Source organism: Borostomias antarcticus (genome assembly GCF_949987555.1).
Source record: "Borostomias antarcticus genome assembly, chromosome: 6".
In the NCBI taxonomy this organism is placed as follows: domain Eukaryota; kingdom Metazoa; phylum Chordata; class Actinopteri; order Stomiiformes; family Stomiidae; genus Borostomias; species Borostomias antarcticus.
The window spans coordinates 1727786-1749269 of record NC_140239.1 but is presented as its reverse complement, the minus strand read 5'-3'; the positions used below and the strand labels follow the sequence as shown (position 1 = coordinate 1749269).

Sequence of the window (21484 nt, the reverse complement as noted above, 5' to 3'; positions counted from 1 at the left end):
AGTCTCCTCAAACACAGTCTATAACCTACAACCAGCCTCCTCAAACACAGTCTATAACCAGCCTCCTCAATCACAGCCTATAACCAGCCTCCTCAGACAGTCTATAACCAGCCTCCTCAGACACAGTCTATAACCAGCCTCCTCAGACACAGTCTATAACCTATAACCAGCCTCCTCAAACAGTCTATAACCTATAACCAGCCTCCTCAAACAGTTTAAAACCTATAACCACAGCTTCCTCAAACACAGTCTATAACCTAAAACCAGCCTCCTCAAACACAGTCTATAACCAGCCTCCTCAATCACAGTCTATAACCAGCCTCCTCAGACACAGTCTATAACCTATAACTAGCCTCCTCAGACAGTCTATAACCAGCCTCCTCAAACACAGCCTATAACCAGCCTCCTCGAACACAGCCTATAACCAGCCTTCTCAAACAGTCTACACTGTATAACCGTTTCGACGCGGCAAATCCCCAGAAGTGCAGACTTCGTGAACATGCTTTGTTTACATGGAGCAACTATAGTCAAGGAAACCACATTTTTCTTTATTGTTTTGTGGGTGTCTAGTTGTTGAGCCTAATGTTGTTCTAGGGTGGAATTGTCATTTAAGAGAAACAAGCCACCCCCGCCCAAAGACAGGCGGTTCCTAGAGAGAGAGAGAGAGAGAGAGAGAGAGAGAGAGAGAGAGAGAGAGAGAAAGAGAAAGAGAGAAAGAGAGAGAGAAAGAAAGAGAGAAAGAAAGAGAGAAAGAGAGAGAAAGAGTGAGAAAGAGAGAAAGAAAGAAATCAGTGGATTCATCTGGACTTTATTTTTACTCAGGCGGCCTGGTCCACCCCGCACCCCGCGGGGTCCATCAGTAATGACGTCGCAGCTGCTGCTGATTTGGAAGAGGAACTTCGGCACCGCTAACGGTCGCTTTCTAAATCACTGTTGACATTTTTAATATTTAAATGTACAACGCGGCATACAAGCACACAAATGGGTCCAACTCTGCCTACACGAAACTGAAGGGTAAGTCCATTCTTTTCTACCATTAAACAGCAAAAACAGCGCTTGAAAGCTAGCACGGACTAGCATTGCTAGCTCCTTCTGATAGCATAGTCTGATAGCTGTCCATGCATAGCTACCCTGTAACTAGGCCAATATCAATCAATCAATCAATCAAAGCTTTATTTGTATAGCGCATTTCATACCCAGAGGCAACACAATGCGCTTTACAGAGAACAAGGGAGGTGGGCATACGACCCACCCCTACATATTCAAGAGGGAAGCAAAAAAACCAGTATCACCCGGGGGCCAGATAAGTGAGCTGTAAAAATTCTTCCCTGACCCCTCTCAACAAGGCGATCGAGCAAGCTCCAGGAGTATGTTTGTCTACCGGCTAAGAACATTTATAGAGCAATAAATAACATTAAATTACATTTTCAGAGTAAGAGAGGCTAATAACATCATAGGAGAGACATGGCAAACATTGGTGTATGTCTGTGTGTGCATAAATGTGCCTGGGCCCAGATAGAGGCAGGGGTCAGGGGTAGGAAAAGGATACGGACCCGGGTTAGGGTGAGGGGAAGGGGATCTGAGCCCAGGACTGGTGTATGTCAGTGTGTGTGTGAGTGTGCCTGGGTCCAGATAGAGGCAGGGGTTGGGGTAGGGTGGGGGGTAGGAAGAGGATACGGACCCGGGTTAGGGTGAGGGGTAGGGGGTACTGGACCCAGGCCTAAGGCCGGAAGTGGACTGTTGTATGTCTGTGTGTACGTGTGTGTGTTAACTAATTTGCTACGACATCTGCAGCAGACACAGGGGTATCTATCGGACTTCGGGAGGTCTGCTGGTGACAGTGGGGCATCCACTGGACCTGGTTAGAAGATAGGAGGGAGAGAGAGAGGCACTAGGGAGAGGGGAGGCAGAACAGGGTTAGTAGCACACGGAGCCATATATAGAGCAATACATTACGTCAAACTACATTTTCAGAGCAAGAAAGGCTAAGAGCATCATGGGAGAGGTGTGGCAGGTGTGTGTGTGTAGGCTAACCGGGTCAGGCTAACCCCACATCAGACGCATGTGTATATCCAATAAACCTTCCCTTTAACTAGGCCAATATCCAATAAACCAATAACCCTGGCTTGGCTGCACTGTCTCTGAGCACATTTAGACAAAGATATCTGGTTATCATAGCTAACGTTGCTCTTGTACAAAATGTCAAATCATCAGTATTATAACCAACTAGCTCGCCTAGCTTATTCATTCCAGTTCATAATCATAACCACGCTAGTGCTAGCTTGTTTATTTGTTTTATTGTTGTTATTGTTACACATAGTCCTGTATGTTTTATTGTAATTCTGTCCTGTTGTTTGTAACTTAGTGTAACGAGTGCTGAATGATTGTGAACAGGTCACACTTGAAAATGAGTCCTCTGAACTCAACGTGTTTTTTTTTACCTGTATAAATAAAGGTTAAATAAATAAATAAAAATATTCTCAGAATACTTTTATTGACGGACTTGTTCTTCCAATTCAGTGCATGCCAGTGCGAAGGGAAGACCAGCCGAGCCGATCATGTCTCCTAAGCTGATGAAGAGCGCTCACTACATCGAGCTGGGCAGCTACCAGTACTGGCCGGTGCTGGTTCCCCGGGGGATCCGGCTGTACACCTATGAGCAGATCCCGGTGTTCCTCCGAGAGAACCCGTACATCACAGATGGATACAGAGCCTACCTACCCTCACGACTGTGCATCAAAAGGTGAGTGTGCAGATTAACCCTAGCGGACAGACTGACTGGCTGATTTTTCATGGCTCCGGATGGAGTTTATTGAATGCATAACCTTAACCTTAACTCTAAACTTAGACTTGCACACATACTCAAACATCAAATTCACATCTTTATTGAGGGCATTTAAAACTCAAATTCATTTTGAGAAGGATATCAAATAACCCCCACACGCCCACTCCGCTAGGCAGTAATACGACACCGGCATTAAAACACAAGAAGGGCCCTAGAAAATTGACCTCTGCTTCTTTGAAATAGTGGGTAGCTAGCTTCCCATGATACAACACTCCCAGGGTGAAATATGTCACCATGTTTCCTTCAATATCGCCTGCTCGTTTTTACATAAGTCGGTGCACTTGTGGTAACATAATATGCGTACACTTCTTCCAGTACGCTGCACATGTCACATGTATATTGCCACGTTGTAAATGTATCTGTTGCCATTGTCTTTCTTACACGTAATATCAGTATCAAATCTTGCACCAACAACAATAACAGAAAAGTGCCTTGCTTCTACAATCCAAATGTGCTCAGGTAATGACTCTAACCTGACCACGTGATCCGCCAACAGTATCGTTGTTTGTTGTTGTTGTCCTGCAGTCTCTTCATCCTGTCCAATGAGACGGTGAACATGTGGAGCCACCTGCTGGGCTTCCTGCTGTTCTTCAGTCTGGGGGTGTACGACATGGCCGCCGTGCTGCCCGCCTCGGGCGCCTCCCGGGAGGACTACGTCATCTACTCCATCGGCCTCTTCTGCTTCCAGGTGGGTCACGCAGGGTGGGCTACGCAGGGTGGGCTACACAGGGTGGGTCACGCAGGGTGGGCTACACAGGGTGGGTCAGCAGGGTGGGCTACACAGGGTGGGCTACACAGGGTGGGCTACACAGGGTGGGTCACGCAGGGTGGGCTACACAGGGTGGGCTACACAGGGTGGGTCACGCAGGGTGGGCTACACAGGGTGGGTCACGCAGGGTGGGCTACGCAGGGTGGGCTACGCAGGGTGGGTCACGCAGGGTGGGTCACGCAGGGTGGGTCACACAGGGTGGGTCACGCAGGGTGGGCTACACAGGGTGGGCTACACAGGGTGGGTCACGCAGGGTGGGTCACGCAGGGTGGGCTACACAGGGTGGGTCAGCAGGGTGGGTCAGCAGGGTGGGCTACACAGGGGTCCCACCGCTCAGGGAACTCCTGGAATTTCATAGTTTCAAAAAGTCTATTCCAGTCACGGAAAGTCGGAATTCCTTGAATATCATGGAGTTTTAAAAAGTATATTCCAGACATGGAAAATCAGGGGGTTTTATCATTTTTTGGACCAAGTTATAGAATATTTGGGGATTTTGTGTGTAGCATGTTTACAATTTAGTTGCCATTTATCAAAATGTAATATTTTCATGCAGTGTTTTTTGTTATCGGGTTATTTCATGCGTTTCCCGTGTTGTGGTGTGGTTGCTTGATTCTTCAGCGCCAGTTTATCCCCTTCCTGCTCGTCACAAGTCAGGTTCGTTCGTTACAGGAAGAGGAAATTCAGCTTTTCAATCACTGAAAGTCAGGGAATTTGACCTTTGAACCCTGGTTGCAATATAAACAACATCTCACAGAGAGTTCACATTTCTGTAGTCTGACTCAGCGGATGATTCGGGGGATAAGCCTCGTCATTGGTTGATTACTGCCCTATCAGTGATGGAGGGAGATTCTCCTGCCCCAATCATATTCAATCCAGACTACGTGACACAACAACAACCTAGCAACCGCTCCGCCCAAGATGATTGTGATTGGTTTAAAGAAATACAGCACCCCAAACCCCCCCCCCCCCATCCTTGAACGCTAATGAGTCCAGACAGACCTCCCCAGCGCTGGCACAGTGTAAAAGTGTGGAGATCGGTCTGGCAATGCCAGAGAATAACATTACAAGCCAGCCCCCCCACACACACCCCCAAATTGGTATTGGAGCCCCCTGCCATCAGCAGAACAGCCAGTTGGATCTTGTCTAGTGGGCATTGCTTTGATAGTTTCAAGGCAGTCAGCAGCGTACCGTGGAAGCGCCGTGTCCACTCTGGTCAGCAAAGACGAGGCCCAACGCTCTGCCCAGACCAGTGTCCTGTGTTCTGTTCATGTAAACGCATCCGGGTCACGTGAGAACCCAGTCACCCTGGACTATGTGATTTAGGGATGCACGATATTATCGGCATGGTATCTGTATTTGCCGATATCGGCATTAAAATGCAAGATGGGAGATCGGCCAACACGCCGATACCCGCCGATCCTCTCCGATCTTATTTTGCCCCAAGAATGAATATTACATCATTTTAAGCTTCATTTGCATTTGCTGGTCGGCCAACACGATAAGAATATGCATAATAATACTGTAGGCCCCATGTTAATTCCACTACAGAAGAGATTTTATGATCTTTGCAATTAGGTGTATGGATCGGTATCGGTATCAACAGATCGGATATCTGCCGAAAATCCAGTATGATGCATCCCTAGTCCAGTCCCATGTCATGTGCTGGATACAGCCCCATCTGTGCCTGCGTTTGGTATCCCATTCATAACCCATTGTTTTGTGTGCTCAAGTATGTGTGTATTATTTACCAGGTGTATAATATGCTGTATGCAGGTGTGGGTGTGTGTTATTTACCAGGTGTATAATATGCTGTGTGGGTGTGTGTGTTATTTACCAGATGTGTATGTTGTGCTCAGGTGTGTGTGTATATATATATATATATATATGCATGCTGTGCTCAGGTGTGTGTTATGTACCAGGTGTGTATGCTGTGCTCAGGTTTGTGTGTTATTTACCCGGTGTGTGTGTACCAGGTGTGTATGCTGTGCTCAGGTGTGTTTTTGTTTGTGTGTTGTTTACCCGGTGTGTGTGTGTGTGTACCAGGTGTGTATGCTGTGCTCAGGTTGTGTTATTTACCCGGTGTGTGTGTGTACCAGGTGTGTATGCTGTGCTCAGGTTGTGTTATTTACCCTGTGTGTGTGTGTGTGTGTGTGTGTGTGTGTGTACCAGGTGTGTATGCTGTGCTCAGGTTGTGTTATTTACCCGGTGTGTGTGTGTGTGTGTGTGTACCAGGTGTGTATGCTGTGCTCAGGTTGTGTTATTTACCCTGTGTGTGTGTGTGTGTGTGTGTACACCAGGTGTGTATGCTGTGCTCAGGTTGTGTTATTTACCCGGTGTGTGTGTGTGTGTGTACCAGGTGTGTATGCTGTGCTCAGGTTGTGTTATTTACCCTGTGTGTGTGTGTGTACCAGGTGTGTATGCTGTGCTCAGGTTGTGTTATTTACCCGGTGTGTGTGTGTGTGTACCAGGTGTGTATGCTGTGCTCAGGTTGTGTTATTTACCCGGTGTGTGTGTGTGTACCAGGTGTGTATGCTGTGCTCAGGTTGTGTTATTTACCCGGTGTGTGTGTGTGTGTGTGTGTGTGTGTGTACCAGGTGTGTATGCTGTGCTCAGGTTGTGTTATTTACCCAGTGTGTGTGTGTGTGTGTACCAGGTGTGTATGCTGTGCTCGGTGGGTTACCACCTGTTCTGCTGTCACCGCTCTGAGAAGACGAGTCGTCGCTGGATGGCGCTGGACTGCGCCGGCATCTCCATCGGCATCCTGGGATGCTACGTCCCCGGAGTGTTCTACGCCTTCTACTGCAACAACGTACGTTCCTCCCCATCACCCTGTTCCCTGCACCCGGAGAACCTTCCTGTTACACCCCCCCCAGAGAACCTTCCTGTTCCTCCCCATCACCCTGTTCCCTGCACCCGGAGAACCTTCCTGTTCCTCCCCCCCAGAGAACCTTCCGGTTACACCCCCCCGTTCATGGCTAGCTAGGTTAGTTGGTCATTAACAGATATTAAGACTCTGAAATAGTAGGTATTTATTAAATAGTAGGTATTTATTAAATAGTAGGTATTTATTCCATAAAAGTGATGAACTGATTGTTCCCCGTACACAAGAAATGGGACCGTTTCAGTACTGGAGGAACCCACTCCGTCTCACCCCCCTGCCTCTCACCCGGTCTCTCCCCCCTGCCTCTCACCCGGTCTCTCCCCCTGCCTCTCACCCGGTCTCACCCCCCTGCCTCTCACCCCCTGCCTCTCACCCGGTCTCACCCCCCTGCCTCTCACCCCCTGCCTCTCACCCGGTCTCACCCCCCTGCCTCTCACCCGGTCTCTCCCCCCTGCCTCTCACCCGGTCTCTCCCCCCTGCCTCTCACCCGGTCTCGCCCCCCTGCCTCTCACCCGGTCTCTCCCCCTGCCTCTCACCCGGTCTCTCCCCCCTGCCTCTCTCCCCCCTGCCTCTCGCCCCCCTGCCTCTCTCCCCCCTGCCTCTCGCCCCCCTGCCTCTCATCCGGTTCCGCCAGCGACTCTCCCGAGTTCCGCCCCCCCCCCCCATATTGGAAGCGTTGGGTTATTGTGCCCCCAGAAAGCGGCTCCTGCCCAAACCAGATGGCTGCCATCACGGAGCGGTCCGTCACTCCTGTTTCTCACCATATGACATTCACACGTCGGGGAGCTGCTTCCAAACCCCCCCGCGCCCCCCCCTCCCCCACCCGCGCCCCCCCCACCCCCCTCCCCGCCAAGGCTGGCGCTCCACATTCGCTCGTCTTCTCCCATCAGCCAAGTCCCCAAAGAAAGCTGCAATTATATTTAGTCAAACTTGAAATACATTGTAGTTGAGAGGTTTGTGGACGGATCTGTGGCCGAACGCGTGGTATTTACGTCTAGGCGCGGCGTCTGGAAGTTGGACGCGCCCTGCGTCTTGGCGTTTCAGACGGGCCATTTTCAGGGTGCTAATTTATTCACAGTGAAATTCGTCAGGACCCCGTCATATGACTGAATGTAGGCCAAGGCTTCATTGGTACAAATGCCCCTTAAAATGCAGACCGCCACATGCACATACTTTAGGATGTATATTCCTCCAACATTCATCTAGAATCATTTATGAATAGTGGTCGGTCGGTACTATTCTGGGAATCAGTGTTTTCTTGTAATCATCTGCTGTGATTAATTCAACTTCATCCACACCGAGGAGATTTCCTGTTTACAGCTAAGAACCTACAGCACCGTTCCAACCTTAACTCTTAGGTTCTGCTGTGTTTGTGTTCCTCAGTTCTGACCTTAACTCTTAGGTTCTGCTGTGTTTGTGTTCCTCAGTTCTGACCTTAACTCTTAGGTTCTGCTGTGTTTGTGTTCCTCAGTTCCGACCTTAACTCTTCGGTTCTGCTGTCTTTGCGTTCCTCAGTTCCAACCTTAACTCTTGGGTTCTGCTGTGTTTGTGTTCCTCAGTTCTGACCTTAACTCTTGGGTTCTGCTGTGTTTGCGTTCCCCAGTACTGGCGGCAGGTGTACCTGGTGACGGTTCTGGCCATGATCCTGGCCGTGTTCTTCGCCCAGATCCACCCCCACTACCTGAGCCAGCAGTGGACGCAGCTGCGCTCGCTCATCTTCTGCGTGGTGGCCGGCTACGGCCTCGTCCCCACGGTCCACTGGATCCTGCTCAACGGGGGGTTCTCCTCAGAAATCGTCCAGGTCAGACGGGACAAACCAACTAAACCCCCCCGTGGGTTTGCTGTCCTCTGAGTCCGAGGCAGAGTAACACGCCGGTGTGGAAGTACACTTTAAAGCAATACATCGCGATATACAAACCTTTACAAACATGTCTGGTGATAATTCTCCAATTAGATTTACTAAAAGTAAGCTGAATCGTCCAAACAGTCTACTCAGAAAGATAATACATTGACATTTATTACCTTTTAAAACTCGCGCCCCCGGGACGCAGCATTCAGTCGAAGTGCGCATGCGCAACGTTGTGCTTAAACAACACAGTAGTAGCTAACTATTCCGGCGTCTATGGATATCATGCGTTTTTTAGCTCAATGATATCATGGCGGAGGTGAGAAAACCGAAGCGAAACATCACGGAGGAAGCCAGAATAAGAAAAAGACAATCTGATGTTATGAGAAAACTGGAGAAACGCTATGTATTGCTTTAACTTCAGCTGATGTCTGAACTGAAGTCTGCGCTGCTGACGTGTGTTTGTGTCGTTCTAGGCGTTTATCCCTCGCGTTCTGGGGATGTACTTCATCGCCGCGTTGGCTTTCGTCTTCTACGTCTCTAAAGTTCCTGAGCGTTACTTCCCGGGTAAGACCACACCTCCGTTCCCCGGTGACGACCACAGGTTCATTAAGATACGGGAAAAAGAAACCGCGCACTCGGGTCAGGGTGCAAAAAAGGTTTAGTGGACGTTTCGGCCGTAGCCTTTTTCCACTTAACCTTTTTTGCATCTAGACCCGAGTGTGGTTTCTGTTTTCTGTATCAGAGTATTTCCTCTCTGAATATTCCCGCCATGTTTTCTTCTTTGCAACAGGTTCATTTAGTTCAGATCATCAGTGTTTGTTGGACCGGGCGTTAGGGCTGGGTTAAAAAATCGATTAGGCCTAATCGATTCTGAATCAAATAATTCAGAATCGATTCATGAATCCCAAAATCGATCTTTTATTTAATGAATGAATTAATAAATGAAGGAATTAATAGTTAATTAATTCAATGATTCATTAATTCATTCATTTTTGGAAATCAGTATTGATACCCAGCCCTAGTATTGATGTGTTGCATAACTTGACAGTCATGTAATTAAGGTTACAGCAAAAAAAAAAAAAAGGTTTTAGTAACACTAACCGAATTGATATTGAATCGAATCGAATTGAATCGTGATAATCGATTCTGAACCTTGTGAATCGGAATTGAATCGATTCTTGAAATTGGAATCGATACCCAGCCCTAGCGGGCGTGTTTATCTTGGTGATGACGAGATGTTTTGGGAGCTTAACGTTGTGTTAACGTCGCTCGCTGCAGGTCAGCTGAACTACGTGGGTTCCAGCCACCAGGTGTGGCACGTCCTGGTGGTGCTGATGTTCTACTGGTGGCACCAGTCAGCCGAGTACATCATGACCTACCGGCACAGCCACCCCTGCCCCGGATACCCGGAGCACGCCTAGGGCTCTGAAGACGGACCCACAATGCAACACGGCGTCGCCGGGGGCGGTGCTTAAGCTAGGGCCAAGACTGGACTACCAAGTGTTCACAAAAATCTCACTTCTGCCACCAGTGAAGGGTCGCAGTGTCACAGAGACTGGCCTCGGCGTGTAGTGGGACGTCACCACAGCTCGGCCTCCCACATCCTGGGACTCTATTAAAGCTTCCGGACAAGTCAGGTGGATGAAGTCCCACTGGTCCAGAGAGACACTCCTAAGCCCTTTTTGTGGTCCTTCCTATGTCACCCAAATCATGTCAATAATGCCTTTGCATCTGCCTAAATGATGAAGGGAACATTTAAAAAAAAACAAATAGAGGGTTGTTCCACATTTGAATTATTTGGGGCGGTATTTGTTTGAGCTGATTAACCGAAGGCGGCTTAGTCAACATGTCCCCTTAAATCTCACCCGTTTGTGTGCAACGCTGTGTTGATGGGGGCCCCTGCCGATCACAGCAGGTAGCAGGTTCATTGTGATGGAACAACGGAAGCTCATTACGTTTATCAGTATAGAGGCCAAGGTGATCGCACTGATAAGGTACTTGCAACTTAAAAGGATGTAAAAGTAGATTTTTTTGGGCATTACCATTAAGATACATTGAATCATGGCACAAATTGGTAACATTTTTATTTTAATGGTAGCTCTTTATTGAACTTTTGTAATGTCACTTAATCATGGCTTTTGTCTGACCAACATAGGATGCAAATGTGTGTTGTAATTACACTGAACCATCAAGACTTCTCATCGCTTCAGCCCCAGATTTGAGTGATTGTTTTCCTAGAAAGCAATATCTACTGTGTTGTTCTACTGTGTTCTACTGTGTTCTACAAAGCTACTAACTACTTGTTTGATCTCCTTTGTACCTTCAGTATTCAGTCAAAGGGTATCCTGTTCTGGACACGGTCAAATCTCTACATAGACATGAGGTGACCGGTGACTAAGCTGTATACTTGTGAATTTAATGCTATGGGACTGCAGTCAGTTTCATCTGTAGCACAATCTGGCGTCTGTCTCACCCACGGGGACGTCCGTCTCGCCCACGGGGACGTCCGTCTCGCCCTCGGGGACGTCCGTCTCGCCCTCGGGGACGTCCGTCTCACCCTCGGGGACGTCCGTCTCACCCACGGGGACGTCCGTCTCGCCCACGGGGACGTCCGTCTCGCCCACGGGGACGGTTGTCTCACCCACGGGGACGTCCGTCTCACCCTCGGGGACGTCCGTCTCACCCTCGGGGACGTCCGTCTCACCCTCGGGGACGGTTGTCTCACCCACGGGGACGTCCGTCTCACCCTCGGGGACGGTTGTCTCACCCACGGGGACGTCCGTCTCACCCACGGGGACGGTTGTCTCACCCACGGGGACGTCCGTCTCACCCTCGGGGACGGTTGTCTCACCCACGGGGACGTCCGTCTCACCCTCGGGGACGGTTGTCTCACCCACGGGGACGTCCGTCTCACCCACGGGGACGGTTGTCTCACCCACGGGGACGTCCGTCTCACCCTCGGGGACGGTTGTCTCGCCCACGGGGACGTCCGTCTCACCCTCGGGGACGGTTGTCTCACCCACGGGGACGTCCGTCTCACCCACGGGGACGGTTGTCTCACCCACGGGGACGTCCGTCTCACCCTCGGGGACGGTTGTCTCACCCACGGGGACGGTTGTCTCACCCACGGGGACGGTTGTCTCACCCCCAGTTAGACTGTTTCATTAACATTCAGATGTATACAATCTCTAGGATGGATATACTGTACATGATCAGCTTCTTGAACCTGAGGGTTTTGTGCAATGACTGTTTTTTATTCCATCTACTATTTAAGGAAGCGAAACGTTCCTTAGTATTATAACTAATTTGCGTTTTGCTGAATTGTCATTATTTAAACTACTATTCTATTTGAAACAGTAATAGTGTGCATTACATGAAGATGCCTGTAGTGCAACACAATGTTTGTACAGTAGCAGTTCAATGTTGTTGTTTTGTTTTTAGGTTTTACATGTTGACTTTTATTACTCAAGAAAGTCTATTGTAAACTTGGTTAAAATAAAGTAAATAGTACAGTATGGAAATGAAAGGCTCCAAGTTAGCAAGGACCACATAAAAACTATTAATCCAACATTTTATTGCATTAGACAGCAGTAGATAGCGTGATGACAGGGTTTATTGTATTCAGGGTGGAAACTTTTTAATCCAATGGTTCCATAAGTGAAAGAAGCAGCAAACTGCATTTTTGTTAATGTGCCAAATGCTAGGTACATACTCCTAGGTAAAAGAAAGAAAATGTCATTTTCACCTAATTACAAAACAATGGAAGAATTTGAAGCTGAAAGTGCATTTCTTTTAAAACATAACCTTATTCTAATGTGGCTTAATTTGGATTCCTAGTCATACTAGGTCATTTCTGAAAGGCTGCTTTCCCTTTAAGAAGACATCGTTCTTTTTCTGCCACAGAGAGAGACAGTAAGGCTGGTCTCTCCCAGGTGTGGGCTCAGGACAGGACAGGAGTTGGGTTCGAGGGGGAAGAGCAGTCAGAGAAAACCTTACAGCCGCTGCCCAGGAGTCGGTTTGGGAGGGAAAGTTCCAGATTCTGATTCAAAAATAATGGGTTGAGGTAAAACATCTCACCACTTTCAAAAGAGAACAGTACTTTTACACACAGGTTTAATGCTATGACGTTTGAAAATAGTCACTTAATATTCTACATTAAAACTATCCCAATTAAAGACCCCACCTTTAAAAAAAATCCAACAAATGAATCCCTTGTATTCAAGAAAAACACTCGACAAAAATCACAACCGAAGATCACCTTGTGAAGACACGATCTAAATGTAAAAATATGCATAGAAAAAGGTCTGGAGTCGAGTGAACTAAAGTGGTAAAGTCCTACTTTAAAACAATCCCGTTGACACAAAGGGGGGTAATGTTATCCATCTACGCAATGGTTAACGAGGTACTGTGCAGCGAGGCGTCGCCACGCCCTTCCTTGTAAGGCGTTACGGTGCTAAACTCATCTTATCGGCGCATCACAAGGGAGCCGCAAACTAAACCGAGAGCTTCCGTTTTTGCGGCGACTCAAGCAGCCGGGACTGAGCGAGCTCACGGTACGATCGAGTGAAAACGTTTCTCTTGTTCAAACGTATGGAGGCGATGCTCAGGTCTGGTGTTACGGTTGCAGCATAGCAGGCTTCTCAGCCAACGGGTACAGGCAGAAGGAAACGCACACAGAAACCTGATGTAAATCCACACACCGCTGCTTTTTACATTCTGTTATTCCGTAGGCGTTTCGGATTCCCTCTAAATATTGGGCCATTTTGTTAGGAGCGGTTAGATTTGGCTGGGTAGACCCCCCCCCCCCTCTACGACGACACACAGCTGCCATCCCCTCGGGGCGTCGATCATCCCGGGAAGTGCATAGACTGTCACACAGCGATGTGATTCGAGTGTGTGTGTGTGTGTGTGTGTGTGTGTGTTCCTGGAAGACTTAAAACAGTTACTGTTTAGAAGGGAAAGGCGCGGCTCCGAAGGGGTCCAGCTCCCCTTGCTGGGGCGGGGGCTGCTGCTGGGGGGCGCCATGGACCACCAGTTCTGTGAAGGGCACCGCCCCGAAGTCGTCCATGATGTTGCTGTCCCCCAGCGCGCCGTGCAGGGAGCTGGTCCTGGATCTGCCGTTGGCCCAGCCCAGGTCAGCCTTGGCGTCGCCCAGGCCTTGGTACTGGCCGTGCCGGCCGCCATCCGGAGGATGAAAGGGCTTAGCGCCGAAAGGGTCCAAGATGGCGTCCTCGGCGGGCGTGGAAGCCCCTTTGTCTTTCCCGTCGGCCATCGTCACGGCGACGCTGATGTTTTCCTTGGAGTCCGAGGTGCTGAGGAACTCGTTGCTGCTCTGCGAGTCTCTCCTGCCCACCTTCTTGTGCCGCCGGACGCGCTCCGGGGTCCTAAAGCTGGGCTTGTTGCTCTTGCGCCCCCCGGTGGGCGTTCCGTGGTGGCGCTTGCCGTTGCTCCCCCCGGAGGCCGCCTCCTGCTTGGTCTTCCTCTGGCGCGACGAGAGCTTCTGGAGGCTGCGCTGCTTCAGCCGCTGCTGCTGCGGGCTGGGGGGCGTGTCCTCGGACGGCGGGCGGAAGAAGATGTCCTCGGCGCTCCTGGAGGTGGCGGGCGGCGGCGGCGGCGGGCCGGGCTGGAAGGGGGAGAAGCCGAACACGTCGATGCCCTCGGGGGAGATGGGCGGAGTCTGGCCCATGGGGATGTCGCCCACGCTCTTTCCCGAGCGGGAGAGGTTCCGGCTGAACGGCGCTTTGGTGAAGACGTCGAACTCCTCCGTGGGCGGGCGCTGCTCCTGGCTCACCTGCCTGAACGGCGCCCTGGCGAAGATATCGCCGCTCTCCGAGGGGCCTTTCGGCTGGGCGCCTCCGACGAAGGGAACGGCGCCAAACACGTCTACCGTGCCGCCGGCGAGGGGAGCTCGCACGGCCGCGCCCGGCGATTCCGGAGGCGTGATCAGATTAGCGCGCGGCTCCGCCTGCGGACTCCGACGGATGCCCGCCGACGCCGCCGCGCTTTTGGCGCCCGGGGGCTTCCGGCCGCGACCCCTGGCCCTCCGGGGGTCGTAGTCGGAGTCGGAGCTGTGCTTGTCGTCGTCGTCCTCCGCCTCGTCCTCCGAGTCCATCAGCAGCGGCCGCTGGCCCAGGGTCTCGGGCTCCGTGTCGTCGTTGAACTCGCCGTGCTCGCTGTTCAGGCCCTCCTCCTCCTCCTCCTCCTCCTCCTCCGCCTCCTCCTCCTCCTCCTCCTCGCTGCTCTTGGGGGAGGGCGGGTCGGACTCGAAGTCGCTGTCGGACTCGTCGCCCGGCCTGCGGCCCTGCTGGCCAGAGGAGTTGCCCTTACGTCCGCCTGCTCGGTGCTCCTTGGTGACGGGGACAGCGACGGGGACAGGGACAGAGGCCGGGACACCGGGATCTTCAGCGATCGTCTCGGTCATCGTAACGCTGGCTCCTCCTGGATCGACACACACACACACACACACACACATCAGGATGTTAGTTGAAGAAAAACAAAGAACATCATCAATTCATGACGCACAACGATGTAGTCTAGCGTTAAAAACGGCGAACATTTATAGGGGGTTAAAACATTCAGTATTATTCACCAATATCAACTTGACGCTTGAATCTCCTTACATTTAGAGTGTTAATATCAGATCCTGCCGACGTCCTCAACATCATCACACACAGAAAAGGGTCAGCAGGCATGCAGGATGAGGATGGGGAGGAAACGCAACATCCTAAAACCTTTCAAGTCCCATGATTAATAACAAACATTTGTTGTTTTTTAACCACTTTATCTTCTGAAACTAGAGCTGATACAGTACACCATGATGTCAGACCATGACTTAATACAATAAGAGTTTAAGGAGGATAATGAACCAATGGGAGGCGTCCATTTGGGTGGAGGGGTTTGGGGGGGGGGTTAGACTTAAACATAATTGTTCTGTTCTAAATCATGTAACGACGCTCATCTTTTGCAACTTCTCTAATATCACCAGGTTGTCGGACGAGACGAATCTGGATCTCTTGATACGTCTGGAATTCCAAGAGTGTCTTTCAAGTCACCTCAATTATTTTAGAAGGAAAGCAGATCCCATCCGTTTGTCCGAGGGCGCGTGTGATGGTTCACTCTCCCCATTCTCTACTGGAGGGATGACTCGGCAAAACCAGGACTCATCCTGGTACCACAGCAGTCAAAGAGTACTCCAAACGAGTTCTGTTAATATCTAATATGATAACCACTAATGGATATCACAGCGCATGGTAAAACAGGTTGTGGAGTTGGATACTGTAAAATGAGAATACATTTGGAACTGTATAAATGTATGTGCCAAACAAGGTCAGGCGTTCTGAGATAGTTGATCATTTCCTATTAATAAAACCCTCACAGTAAAAAGCAGAGCTGCTCCTGCTGTACAAACATAAATTGCAATCTGTTAATGTTAGAAAGTCTCTCAATCTGGCAGGATATTATGACCGATTGGCCAAAAGCATCATTGTAAACAAATGAAGAGAGGCAACAATAAAAATTAATTTTTTTTGGGGGGGGGCGTTAAAGGAGTAGTAAAGGGAAAATGCATGTTTAGCCCTGTTTTAGGGTTACTTATGATCATATACAATGGTTCAGATCAAAACGTTGAGAAGACTAGCACTTTTGATAAAGTCTGATAATTGCTCTACCACTGTTTTGGTCATACAATGGATGTGGGTGGGCACCGTGAAAAATCATTCAAAAAACATGTTAATTTCTCGATTTCAAAGAAACTCACCTAGGTGTTAGTTCGCGTTCTGACATATACTTCGCCATAAAGTAAGATTAAAGATAAAGAAAGATTCATCTGGAAATGCTTTTTTAAAATATTATGCATAGAACTATTTAGTCGCAGTACATACGTGTGTCCGCAAACTAGGTAGCCTAGCAACATAATCAATAACAATAGCTACCGTAAGTAGTTCCGCTTCCTGAATCCCTTCTGCGGATTGATCTACACATCTACAACGGTCGCTTCAATACAAGTCAATGAATTTCATAAATGATCAATAAAACCCTACAGGATTCATACTTTGCAGCGAATTTGATGTCGGAACACCAACGGACACTAATTACCCCCTCGGTGAGCTTCTTGTCTTTGAAATCGAGAGTTTAACATGTTTTTTGAATGATTTTTCAAGGTGCCCACCCACATCCATTGTATGACCAAAACGGTGGTAGAGCAATTATCAGACTTTCTCAAAAGTGCTAGTTTTGTCAACGTTTTGATCTGAACCATTGTATATGATCATAAGTAACCTTAAAACAGGGCTAAACATGATTTTTCCCTTTACTACTCCTTTAAGGCACTGTGTGTGACGCATGGAAGACCACCATGTAACGCACGGCCTGTCGACCCCACCTAGATTACACCTCTAATCGCCTCCACCCCTGTGCCCCGCACAGCGCAACATCTTTAATCACATTAGATGATCTCCACCTGGGTGCTCCCGTAGCTCAATGGGCTGGGGCGCGTACCATGTAAAGGCTAGTCCTTTCTGCAGAGGCGTGGGTTCGAATCCGGCCCACGCCCTTTGCTGCATGTCTTCCCCTCTCTCTCTCTCTCTCTCCCTCTCCCACCTTTCCTGTCTGTCACCTACACTGTCCTATCCCAATAAAGCAGAAATGCCTTAAAAAATATAAAATAAGATGATCTCCACCTGCAGAACAAATGTGTTTGCTGATGTTCTTTATCAAAAGTCAGCGGATTACAACTTGGGGACAGCCCTTGTTAAATAGTGGCGACGACGCGCTGTTGACCTTCCAGACGAGAGACGAACGTTTGCGCTGGTCTGGACCCCCTGGGGTCTGGGTGTGTGTGAGGAGCATCCTGGCACCATCAGGACACTGGCTGTCGCCACATGGCTGCCTAGCGGATTACCCAGAATCCTCTGTCCTAGCGGATTACCCAGAATCCTCTTTAAATCCGCTGAGCACTCCTGCTGTCCTGGCTCAAGTCATAAAAACCCCTTCTCTCTTTCACTTGTGCATTCTCCATCCTTTTCAAACCAATAAATTACAATCTGTATTTAAACAATCTATATTTCTTCATCCACCAAACCTGAGATGTTCTGTGAAAACAATATGGCTGCTCGGGTCATTCAGATATAGAGCTGAAATACAATCCCAAGGCTTTGATGCAGTGTGCTCCCTTAACAATGTCTGTCAGTGCTTAGCCAAGCTTGATTACGCAAATAAACACACATTTACTTAACTAATCACATGGCATTTGTATGCGTCCACGGCAGGGTCTAACGTGCTTAAGAGTCGTTAAGATCAATGTAACAGAGGATAACCCATAATATTAGTCCACCAGATTATATTACGGTATTAATGCATTCATTATACCATGGGTTCAATGTAAAGATTGCCTAAAGTTGCGTTCTCAATTTTAACACCAGTGACCCTACAACAATTGGTTGTCACATTAGATACAGCCACATGAGGGTATATTACTGGGAAGACTAATGCAAGAAAAAGAGCATTGTGGAGATGTTATTGTACCTCAGTATAAAGTTACATTTAACCAGTGTCCCTGCATTCTATAGCCAAACACGAGATGATGTTTCTTATATTAGTGATTGTGACCATATAAATAAGCCCCACAGTGGAATACACTCATCACTCATGTTTCAGTATGGAAACTGGTCCAATATGGACTCATAAGGAACGTTATTACAATATTAACGTAATATTAATGATTTGCCAGTTGATTTGCCAAACCAGAGAAAATTCTAGCGTGTTCACAGTCTGGGTTGGCACACATGGTTCCTTTCAAACTCTCTACTTCCATACTTCAAACTCTCTACTTCCATACTTCAAACTCTCTACTTCCATACTTCAAACTCTCTACTTCCATACTAGGTTCAGATTTGCCATCGTGTTGCTCTTACTGTGGCAAAAAACCTTCGCCACCGTACTACCCACGCTGGTGATTCACCTTCTACCATAGCGCCATTCGCTTTGGGAACTTCAAGCATTTTTGTTGCACCAATTCGCAGACAGACAGACAGACACAGACAGGCAGACAGACAGGCAGGCAGACAGAGCGACAGACAGAGTGACCGACAGACAGACAGACAGACAGACAGACAGACAGACAGACAGACAGGCAGGCAGGCAGACAGACAGACACAGGCAGACAGACAGACAGAGCGACAGACAGACAGAGCGACAGACAGAGTGACAGACAGACAGGCAGGCAGACAGACAGGCAGACAGACAGGCAGACAGGAGTGACCGACAGACAGGCAGACAGACAGACAGACAGGCAGACAGGCAGGCAGACAGACAGACAGACAGACAGACAGACAGACAGACAGACAGACAGACAGGCAGACAGGCAGGCAGACAGACAGACAGACAGAGTGACCGACAGACAGACAGAGAGTGACCGACCGACAGACAGACAGACAGACAGACAGACAGACAGACAGACAGACAGGCAGGCAATGTAAACAGGAACCTCTTGCTCAGGTGGTGTAATGGTGGGCAGATTCTACTCATCTAATCTTGAAATGAGCCGTCACAACAAAATGAACCAAAAATAAGTATTGCTTTTGAATATGTTTATTTATCATTAGCATTCTATAAAGAAACACATTCACACTCACAGTATGATACAGGGTCATTTACATAGTCTGTTGTAGAACAGAACATTTGATACAACTTATCCATCTAAAGGCTGTAGATACTGTAGATGAACCACATGAGGGCGAGCTGCTGTTGATTCAGCAGATAAATGTGTTTCTGAACAGTTGTGACATTCTTAACTTTTACCAGAACAGTTTGATGAACATCTGTGTGTAGCTGACCAAAATTCACATGCTTTACGTAACAGTATTGAAGTGATTAGGTTTTTAATCACTTCTTCAAAAGAATCAACTAAAGCTGACAACTAGGAAGTGAAACCAAGGTACAAAACGAATTAAAAACAACAAAAAAGTTATGTTAAAATGAACAGAAATGCTGCAAACGTAAACACGACATATTTAAAAGAATTTCAGAACAGCGTTTGTGTGGTCTTCACTATCCACGAACATTTGTCTCGAACCGTTGTCATCAATGCAGTGACTGGCTCAGGTTCTCCCTTTAAAGTCTCATCTCTAAACAAAAGCATTATGGTTGTCAATTCAGAATCTGTCCACCAATACACAATCTGAACAAGATGTTTCTGAGGCCGTCTTCCAGAGGGGAAATGACAGGTATGGACCGAACCTAGGAGTTTAACAGCCGAGTCCACAGATCAAGAGGAAAATGAAATGTACAAGAAAAATGATGTGGTATTGAGGAAACGACAATACCAGCTTCCCTAGGTCAAAGTAAACTTACCTTTGGTGAGAAAAAAAAAATGAATAGAGGCATTCATTTAAAGATAGCCTAGTTCCATGTCTCAATGTGATATGATGAACGCTTTCCATGGATTGACTAGCTGGCTGAGGTAAGGTGAAGCGATAGCCTGCGCTCTCACAGCCCGCTGGGATGGCATGGCGTCTGGGAGGACACCTCCCTTCAGAACGCAGCCATGAAGCAAACACCGATGACCAATGACTAATAGAGCACATGTCCAGCACCAGCAGAAGTCCAGTCTGATGAAGACTTATTACGCGGATCAGCACCACGTTTGACAAACGCGTCGTGCGGAACAAACAGTTTGGACCGTGACGGCGCTAGTAGCCCGTCAGTAGCCCGTCTCTGGTCTCACCAGGAAGAGAGACCAGCCGGTGGGAACACTGGGGGTTGAGAGGCTGTGGAGACTTCACATGGGCGCTCTGAGGTACAATTTAGCCAAAGTCTAAATGAGTGGGATGGGTTTTTTTTCCTAGTATTCTCCTTCATCCAACAGGACAAAGTTATCCATCAAGGTGAGAAGAGCCAGCCAACATTTATTTTTAAAATGGCAGTTAATTGGGGAAAAAAAAGCTCTAAAAAAGGCACTTCCTGTCTTAAGGTGCACAGGTTGACGTCACAGGAAACAGACGCATGGTGACGACATGGAATGTTCACCCAACACCAACAATGGGGGAAAAAAAAAAAGCTAATTTGTGGTGAATGATCAAACAAGCCCCTGAATATCATCTGGAATATCCTCTTCCCCTAGACAAAACAAAACCACACACCTGGCCGAAATAAAGACAGAGACCAGCTGATCTAGAACCTGTCGTCAAATTCCCTCACACCGTACCAGCCCTTTGGGGGCGGAGACACCCGTGAGATTTGACCCACCGGACCTTGTTCTACCAACGTGACCCTCTCAAACACTCCCACTTTGGTTGGTCATCGGCACAATTCAATCACAAATAACTAGCAACAAAAGGAAACATAGATATGCATTTCCAATTCAATGTAATCTAAGCAAAATTATAATATAGAGTGTAATGTGTATGGGGTTGTACTCGCAGTATTATTAAGTCAGTTGTCGCTATCTTACCGTGTTATATGTATGGACACTGCTGATAGTTTCAAAAGACTTTCTATTTAGTAACCAATCTTAAACTTGTTTACATGTTGAGTCATTAAATAAATTCTATACATTTCAAAAAGTGGATCTTGACCTGCCTATAAAATTGCTTGTTACCGGTTCACATTGAAGGAGCAGGGAGAATATACTGTAGGCACAGAAGCTTATTGCTGCCACCGACATGATGGTGTTCACAAAGACAAATACTGCACTTTCCAGGAAATAAGTTCACATTTCACACCGTTACTATGTTATCATCTTAGTGGGAAAACACCTTGATACATTCTGAGGGGAATTCTTAAGATATAGATATATATATAAATGTGTCAACAATACAGAGGTCTTGGGGTGGGCGTTGCGTCAGGCCTTAAAGGTAAAGTGCCCCAGCCAACCCAGAAGGGCAGGTCACATCCTGAGTGGCACAGCTCCGTCATACACATGTCGTCCTAAGATCCACAAAGTATTGAGATCCTTAAAGATATATGGCGCGCCAGCGTTAGTTGGGTCAGAGAAGCACTATGGCGTTAGGCTAAATGCAAAACACATGGCTATTAGTTTCTCCGCTTGCTATTTGCGGAACCCGCTGTACCTGTCGGTTCCCCGTGTAGAACGTTACACAGCGTTCCTCAGTACCCAACGGTCACTCCTTTTAGATACAACCC

General features: G+C 48.2%; 2 protein-coding genes across 2 annotated transcripts in view; one reads left to right on the top strand and one right to left on the bottom strand.

Moving 5' to 3' along the window:
* The first annotated feature begins 891 nt into the window (after window positions 1-891).
* paqr3a (progestin and adipoQ receptor family member IIIa) lies at window positions 892-11317 on the top strand. Its single transcript, XM_084439966.1, has 7 exons — window positions 892-1014; window positions 2521-2743; window positions 3371-3533; window positions 6268-6423; window positions 8099-8296; window positions 8818-8908; window positions 9623-11317. Exons 1-7 carry the CDS (start codon window positions 954-956, stop codon window positions 9763-9765), a joined length of 1035 nt encoding a protein of 344 aa, XP_084296092.1. The 5' UTR covers window positions 892-953; the 3' UTR covers window positions 9766-11317.
* Window positions 11318-11976: 659 nt separating this feature from the next.
* The window catches only part of bmp2k (BMP2 inducible kinase), a 57445-nt gene continuing 47937 nt past the window's right edge, over window positions 11977-21484 (bottom strand). Inside the window, exons 16-17 of the mRNA XM_084439590.1 lie at window positions 14608-14782; window positions 11977-14517 (exon numbers count right to left, since the gene is read on the bottom strand). Of these exons, the coding sequence (XP_084295716.1) occupies window positions 13287-14517; window positions 14608-14782 (1406 nt within the window). The 3' untranslated portion in view covers window positions 11977-13286. The remainder of the gene's footprint in view (window positions 14518-14607; window positions 14783-21484) is intronic.